Source organism: Coregonus clupeaformis, chromosome 10 (genome assembly GCF_020615455.1).
Source record: "Coregonus clupeaformis isolate EN_2021a chromosome 10, ASM2061545v1, whole genome shotgun sequence".
NCBI classification, from domain to species: domain Eukaryota; kingdom Metazoa; phylum Chordata; class Actinopteri; order Salmoniformes; family Salmonidae; genus Coregonus; species Coregonus clupeaformis.
In genome coordinates, this window is record NC_059201.1 from 46,232,537 (window position 1) to 46,240,504 (window position 7,968).

The 7,968-nt window shown below is 44.4% G+C and overlaps 1 protein-coding gene across 1 annotated transcript; it reads left to right on the forward strand.

Moving 5' to 3' along the window:
• The first annotated feature begins 777 nt into the window (after positions 1–777).
• Positions 778–7,450, forward strand: LOC121575983 (prolargin-like). Its single transcript, XM_041889284.2, has 7 exons — positions 778–865; positions 4,667–5,102; positions 5,237–5,422; positions 5,621–5,778; positions 6,038–6,234; positions 6,611–6,689; positions 6,865–7,450. The coding sequence occupies exons 2-7, from the start codon at positions 4,671–4,673 to the stop codon at positions 6,953–6,955; spliced, it is 1,143 nt and encodes a 380-aa protein (XP_041745218.1). The 5' UTR covers positions 778–865; positions 4,667–4,670; the 3' UTR covers positions 6,956–7,450.
• Positions 7,451–7,968: the final 518 nt, after the last annotated feature.

A 7,968-nucleotide genomic window follows, 5' to 3' on the forward strand; every position in this document is an offset into this window, starting at 1 on the left:
TGGAGAGAGGGAAGGAGGTGGAAATGGAGGGGTGAACGAAAGGAGGAAAGAGGGAGGGAGTGAGAAAGAGGGAGAAGCGGAGGGATGAGAGAGTGAGAGAGAGGAAGGGGTGAGATGGATGGAGCAAGGGAGCAAGGGAGTTAGAGAGTGAGGGAGAGGAAGGGGTGTGTGAAACAGTTCTCCACATGTGTTCTCCTCGTTACCCTGAGCTGCATGCTGCTCAGATTCTGCAGGAATGTACTGCTAACGTGTCTGTAACCTCAGCCTGACACACACACATAAGCATGACTGCACGCACGTGAACACACACACACTTAATAAGACTCCCCATTGCACTAACCAAACAGCTGCTCTGTGCGATAAACCACCTCATATAATACAAAGCTTCCAGAACACAGAGTAAACCTAATCCTGGACTATATACACTGAGTCTGGTGAGAATACATCCTCCTTCAACAGGATGGGAGTGGAGATGAAATGTTGATCTCTGCTGTGGAGGGCCAGAGTGAGAGGGAAGGAGGGAGTGAGAGGAGAGGAGAGGAGAGGAGAGGAGAGGAGAGGAGAGGAGAGGAGAGGAGAGGAGAGGAGAGGAGAGGAGAGGAGAGGGAGAGGAGAGGAGAGGAGAGGAGAGGAGAGGAGAGGAGAGGAGAGGAGAGGAGAGGAGAGGAGAGGAGGAAACACTATGACCTTCAGAGGGAAAGATAGCCAGGGAACCAACCCAATAGGAGGCTTGTCCACAGAGAAGGAGAGAGGGAGGGAGAGAGAGGGGGAGAGAGAGGGAGGGGTAAGAGAAGGGTGGGAGAGACAAAAAGCAGAGACACAGAAAACTCTCGATTTGATAAAAGAGGGCAGGTACCATTGGCAGGTAAGACATTGTTTGTTGTTTCTTTTCTCCAGGGGGGGTGCTTATAGATGTGACACGCTCGATAACAGCATGTAAACAAAGCGAGGCCAGGAGAGAGTGTGTGTGTCTCAGAATGTGTGAGGTGTGTGTGTGTGTATGTGTGTGTGTGTGTGTGTGTGTGTTTGTGTGTATGTGCGTGTCTTGGCAGAGAGGCGGACGTGAACAGAGCCTGACAGTGTGTGTTTCTATAGAGACGCTGAATAAGAGCGGTACTGAAATCTCTTCCCAGAGAGTGAGCTTGTTCTAGAACGCTTGTTGCTTCTGGAATGCTTGTTGCTTCTGCTAAAGTTCTCTCACAAAGCAGATTCTAGAACACTGCTGCTCTGTGACATTCAGACAAATAGTGACACACCTATCCATTTCACCTTCGTTCAGCTAATCATGCTGATTTCTTGTTTCAAGTTGATGGAAGGGTAGTACTGGGTGGCTAATGGACTGAACAGAATGCGAAGTTGATCTTTTTCACAGTCTGGCTTATGAAAACACTGCTGTGATTTTTTTGGCTGGTGCAGGCGAGACTATATCACTCTACCATCTACAGCGCTATGCTTTACATCACATAGGGCTTGACAACTGTCCAGTTGTTCCTCAAGACGTATGTCTGTCTCTCTGTGCGTCTGTCTGTCTGTCTGTCTGTCTGTCTGTCTGTCTGTCTGTCTGTCTGTCTGTCTGTCTGTCTGTCTGTCTGTCTCTAGGTGCTTCAGAGGACTGTTCTGCCACATGTCACATGTGTAGACTAGGTATAGCTTCTAGGATTGGCAGGTCACAATTATATGCAGATTATTGTTGATCAATGTCTTCGAAAATAGAGGAGAAGCTTTCTGAAATCTCCAGAAACATCTCAGGAACGTTCATTCCTTCATAATGGGCTGTGGTCTGGTTCAGTTGGATTGGATCTCTGTGTTTCTACACAACAATAAAACTCTGTCATTCATTATTGATAAGAATTCAGAACATTGTGAAGATGGATCATTGTTGTTCGAACAACATGTATTTGTTGTCTAATACTTGCTATAAAGCATCTATATCATTCTGCCAAAACAACTGATAGTTTCTTATTTGACAGCTGGCAATATTTCCTTAAAAATTTGGGTCACCCAGAAGTTTAGACAGCCAGGCTATACATCTGCCTGCCATCTCAAGCAGGCTTAACAGTGCAGACAGTCCAACGTTTTCCCTTGCTTGTCTGCAGACCCTGCTCTGTCTTTCTCATTATTTTCCAAAAGGGGCATCACAGCCAGGCCATCTTGGGAGGGATCTAAATCCTGCAGGGTTGTTGTGGTTAGGAAACATGACTTTATCTATTTATGACCGTTTTAAATGCTTTAGGTGAGTCAAAGCCCAGTAAAGTTGACGTGTTACCAGTCACATTTCTGACTCGCCTTTAGTTCTCCTCTCAATAGAGTTGCCAACCCTTCTGTCCGGGAGAGCAGTAAAGCTTTTCCGGGAGATTTTATCGTGCCTCAATGAAATCCATAATGAAAAAGTTAATAAAGCTGAAGGATTCTTATAATCTTTCCAGGATGAACTTGGAGCAAGTGGGCAACTCTAACACAATTGTGACCCAGGTGTGCTGAACCCTGAATATTGGAGTGTTGTCTCTCTTGTTGACTTACAACCCTAACTCGCAGATTAGCTGTGACTATGGTATAGGTGAACTCCAGACTGTCATCTCTCTCTTGTTGTCTAACAACAGCACTAACTCTCTGTACTGAAGTCCTGACGTCTCCATGACGGCTGTTGGCATTCTGGACTACTGAGAGAGGAAAAGTGAAATTACACTCTGGCCTGAGTAGCCTTGCCAGGGAGCACGATTAGTTTGAAAGGAAGGAAAGTTCAGAGCTGTTTTTCCTTGCCTGGACATACTCAGTTCAAATACTGTCAAGAAGCCTTTCTCACAACAAACAAAGCATAGAAACACACAGTCAATCCCACACTGTTGTAAGATGCTGACCCATAACACCTTGTCTTTTTGCCAGTAGTCACAGTTTCACATAGAAATCCCTGGGTCAGAATCACAGTAACCAGATGTATCCTAGTGACCAGGAAAATAGCTACAAACGAATGACCCATGACTGTTTTCCTCTGTTATGCAGTGGTCTTCTGGGTGTTCAGAGAGAGACAGAGAGAGAGAGAGAGAGAGAGAGAGAGAGAGAGAGAGAGAGAGAGAGAGAGAGAGAGAGAGAGAGAGAGAGAGAGAGAGAGAGAGAGAGAGAGAGAGAGAGAGAGAGAGAGAGAGAGAGAGAGAGAGAGAGAGAGAGAGAGAGAGAGAGAGAGAGAGAGAGAGAGAGAGAGACAGAGAGAGAAAGAGAGAGAGAGAGATGTATATGGAGATTCCTAGTGAGAGTATCCTCTATGCTATTAGACAACCAACCCTCCACCCGTCTCAGAGCTCCAGGCTCCAGCCACTCTGGAGCAACAGCCCATCCCATCCAGCCCCCTCTGTTCCCCCTCATTAGGAAGAAACTCTCTCTGGACCAACACACACAATGGAGGCTTTATCCTTGAGCTCCCTCTCTACTTCTCTTTGTCTCTCCCACTCTCTCCCTCTCTAACTCACCCACCTCCCCGTTCTCTCTCTCACCCTCTCAATCTCTTATCCTCTCTCCCTCTTCCCCCCTCCCTCTCTAACTTCTCTCTTTGTACCCCTCTCTCTCTCTCTCCTCTCATCCTCTCTTCTTTCCCCTCCTTCCCTCCCTCTCTAACTCCTCTCTCTCCCTCTCTCCTCTCTATACCTCTCTCTATCCCCACCTTTCTCTATCACACCCTCCTCTCTTTCCTTCTCTCTCTTATTTTTTAACATTTGTAAAGGAAAAGCTAATGCTTCATCCAGACATGAATGAGAACCATGTCCTCATTTGGCCGCCATTCCTTCCAGTTCTCTGCTGCCAATGACTGGAACGAATTGCAAAAATCTCTGAAGCTGGAGACTCTTATCTCCCTCACTAACTTTAAGCATCAGTTGTCAGAGCACCTTACCGATCACTGCACCTGTACACAGCCCATCTGAAATTAGCCCACCCAACTACCTCATCCCTATATTGTTATTTATTTTGCTATTTTGCACCCCAGTATCTCTATTTGCACATAATCTCTTGCACATCTAGCATTCCAGTGTTAATACTATTGTAATTATTTTGCACTATAGCCTATTTATTGCCTTACCTCCATAACTTGCTACATTTGCACACACTGTATATATATTTTCTGTTGTATTTTTGACTTTATGTTTTTTACCCCATATGTAACTCTGTGTTGTTTTTATCGCATTGCTTTGCTTTATCTTGGCCTGGTCGCAGTTGTAAATGAGAACTTGTTCTCAACTGGCTTACCTGGTTAAATAAAGGTGAAATAAATAAATAAATAAAAAAAAATGTCTGTGTCCTTCGCCTGCACAGGTCACTGCACTCAACTCAGCCTTCATATAAGCAGCTTACAAAACCCCTGCAAAAGGCTAGAGGAAAATATTACTAGTGGCTACTAGCAAGCAATCCACCACTTGATAACATTTAGGGCATAATGATGCCTTCATAACTTAGAAGACCTACTGGTAGATGCATCACAAATCATTTAGAAACACAGTCATACTGCATTAAGGATTATCTCCTGAAATCTGGTGCTTTACCAAATGTCAAATGTGGTATAACCCTTTTCTTACCCCTTGTATAGTATTACATTTTCTTACATACAGTATGTATCTCTCTCCTCCAACCCCTCTCTCACGTTGTCTTTCTCTCCTCCTCATCCGCTCTTTCCATCCAGGACAATGAAGACAGGTGTGGGAATCTACACTGCCCTGGTGCTCTGTCTCCTGATGGGGGCAGTGTTTTGCCAGAGACCAAGGCCTAAGAAACCTGCTAAGCCTCCAAAGCCCACCAAGCGCCCCTACTTCAAGCCTGCCCCACAACCTGAGGAACCAGAACCCCAGGAGCCCACAGACTTCCCCCCTCCCATCCTTGGCCCCCCTTCCATGTTCCCTGACTGTCCCCGGGAGTGTTTCTGCCCACCCTCCTTCCCCAATGCCCTCTATTGTGAGAACCGGAACCTACGTACGGTCCCTGTGATCCCCTCGAGAGTACACTACCTGTACCTGCAGAACAACTACATCTCCGAGGTAACGGCGGAACCCTTCAACAATGCCACAGAGCTGAGATGGGTCAACATGGCCAACAACCGCATCAAAAAAGTGGACAAGCAGGTGAGAGCTTTTTTCTTTATATTTCTTTAGTATTTTATTTATTTAGTAATGTATTCAGCTATTTTCATGAATATTTCTTAATATTTTATTTCGCTATATGTCTGTCCGTCTCGCGCTCTGTCTCTCTCTTTCAGACGTTTGAGAAGGTACCTGGTCTGTTGTTTCTCTACATGGAGAGGAACCAGTTGAAGGAGGTTCCTAATGACCTGCCAGCTGGGTTGGAGCAGCTCAGACTCAGCCACAACCAGATCTCCAAGATCCCCTCTGGAGCCTTCGGCAAGATGGAGCACCTCTCTCTGCTCGACCTGCACCACAACAAGGTACACACACACATCCATGCAAGCAAGCAAGCACACACACACATACATACACACACAAATGTGCAACCAATCAATCACACTCACACGCACAAATCTGCAAACATGCATGCATGCACGCAGAAACGTATACAAACAATCATATAAACACACACGCACACACACTGTGTATTCTCTTTATGTGTTCTCTGTTGTGTTTAGCTGAGTGACAGTGACATGGGGAAGAACACGTTTAAAGACCTGAAGAACCTGGTTCAGCTGAACTTGGCCCATAACATCCTGAAGAAGATGCCAGCTAACATCCCCAATGGCATCACACAGCTATTCCTGGACAGGAACAACATTGACGACATCCCTAAGTAAGCACACTCAGGCACGCACGCACGAGGCAGGCATGCAAGCGTGCATACTCACACACACGCTCACTCATACACACACACGCATGATCTATTGACTGAAACATTGGTGTGACATACAGTAAATCATTAATGACATTGTGCTGAACTCTCTATCCTCGATGCACCTGGAATATATATATATTTTTTCAACAACCTTGATAATACATGAGGGTGCTACACTAAGAACCCTCTATTAAACCCACTTGTCTTCCCCATACAGGGACTACTTCCAAGGCTTCTCCAAACTGGCGTTTGTGAGGCTCAACTACAACCAGCTGAGTGATAAGGGAATCCCTAAGGCTGTGTTCAATGTATCCACTCTGCTAGACCTTCACCTGGCCCACAACCAGCTCACCTCTGTCCCCCTGTTCAACTCCCAGCTGGTGCACTTGCACCTCAACCACAACAGCATCGAGAGTGAGTAGCTTAACATTAGACTGAACTAAGGTCCGTAACATGACCACAACACAACCACAACACCTTCGAGAGTAAGTAACACAACATATCATGACCACAACTACATCACAACCATAACAGCATTACTAATGAGTAACACACAATGGCAATACAACCATAAGTAGCTAACATAACCACAACAGAATTGAGTGAGTAACTTGTGCGTGTGTGTTGGCTAGGTATTGCTCTGTTTCAGCAGCCAAGCTGTTTGGAGAAGGAGGTGCTTTGCTTTCTGTACCCTTGAGTGTCCATGCATACAAGGACCTTTGAAATGTTTGGATCCTTTTTTAATGTCAATTTGATTGGTGGATTCAAATAAAGTATTTAACTGTGTCAGGTATTAACGGGACCCAGCTGTGTCCATTCAGTCTGTCCTCTGAGAGTCTGACTGATGAGGCTCTGATTCCCAGACTCAGGTAATATAACTTCATATACACAACGCAATAGGCATGGTTGATTAATTGATTGTGTCTTTGATTGTTTAATTGAAATATTGTTTAATTGATTGATTGATTTAATGATTGATCGATCAATTGATTGCTTGATTGTTTGCTTGATTTATTGATTTATTGATTAATTGACACCCACCAGGTACCTGCGTCTGGATGGGAACCACCTGAGTCCTCCTGTCCCTCTGGACGTCATCATGTGTTTCAGACACCTCACGTCCATCGTTGTCTAGAACCAGGCCTGAAGTCAGGGGTTGCTTCAGCACACACACACAAATACACACACACACATACATGCACACACACGCACACACACACACACAGTCAGCAAACGGCAGCAAACCTACACAGATGTACGCAAGGCCACGCACGGACACACACACACGCCATGGACACAAACAGACATGCTTGCGCATACGCAGTCACACACACACTACTATTTCAGATGGGTCAAATAACCTGAGTAAAATGCTAGCTGTACAGCTTTGACAACTTCAGGAATATTTCACGCATCGAAACAAATATTTATAAAACTAAGAACCAACCCGTTGCATTGACTACGTCTTTGAAGCATGGATGTATCTGCAGTTACTACCATGTAGTCCTTGGGGAATCTGTGTTTTTGATGTACTTTGTTTATAAAAATATATATAATTATATCCTTGTTTTTTTTGTATAAAGCAGTTGTGTACAAAGAAAATAAATAAAATGTGCTCTTGGCCAAATTATGTATCCTTTCCTATCCACATCATTCCTTTCCATCTGAGTTCCTGGTTCAGCTAGTTAAGGTCTTGGTGAGCAGCTAAGCTGTCATCAAGGCAAAGGGTGGCCATTTGAAGAATCTCAAATACAAAATATATTTTGATTTGTTCAACACTTTTTTGTTTACTACATGATGTGTTATTTAATAGTTTTGATGTATTCACTATTATCCTACAATGTAGAAAATAGTAAAAATATAGAAAAACCCTTGAATGAGTAGGTGTGTCCAAACTTTTGACTGGTACTGTAGGTCAAACTACATTACAAGGAAAGGATAAAAATGTAGTTTGCAAATGTAAACCACCCCCCACAATTATTCACAAACAGTAAGCATAGACGCACCCCTATCCACATACTGTGTGTAATAGATGACATTCCTCAAGACGCAGGCCTAACCTCTCTCCTCATGACACGTCAGCAAAAAATAAATTGAACTCAAACCATTTGTTACTCAACAGTCGGAAGTAGAGACGACTTTTCTTCT

Excerpts from the sequence above, each read along its gene's own strand:
- LOC121575983 (XM_041889284.2), top strand. The coding sequence starts at position 4,671 with ATGAAGACAGGTGTGGGAATCTACACTGCCCTGGTGCTCTGTCTCCTG. Across the intron at positions 6,235-6,610 it reads CAACCACAACAGCATCGAGA|GTATTAACGGGACCCAGCTG; the intron begins GTGAGTAGCTTA and ends TAACTGTGTCAG. Across the intron at positions 6,690-6,864 it reads GCTCTGATTCCCAGACTCAG|GTACCTGCGTCTGGATGGGA; the intron begins GTAATATAACTT and ends GACACCCACCAG.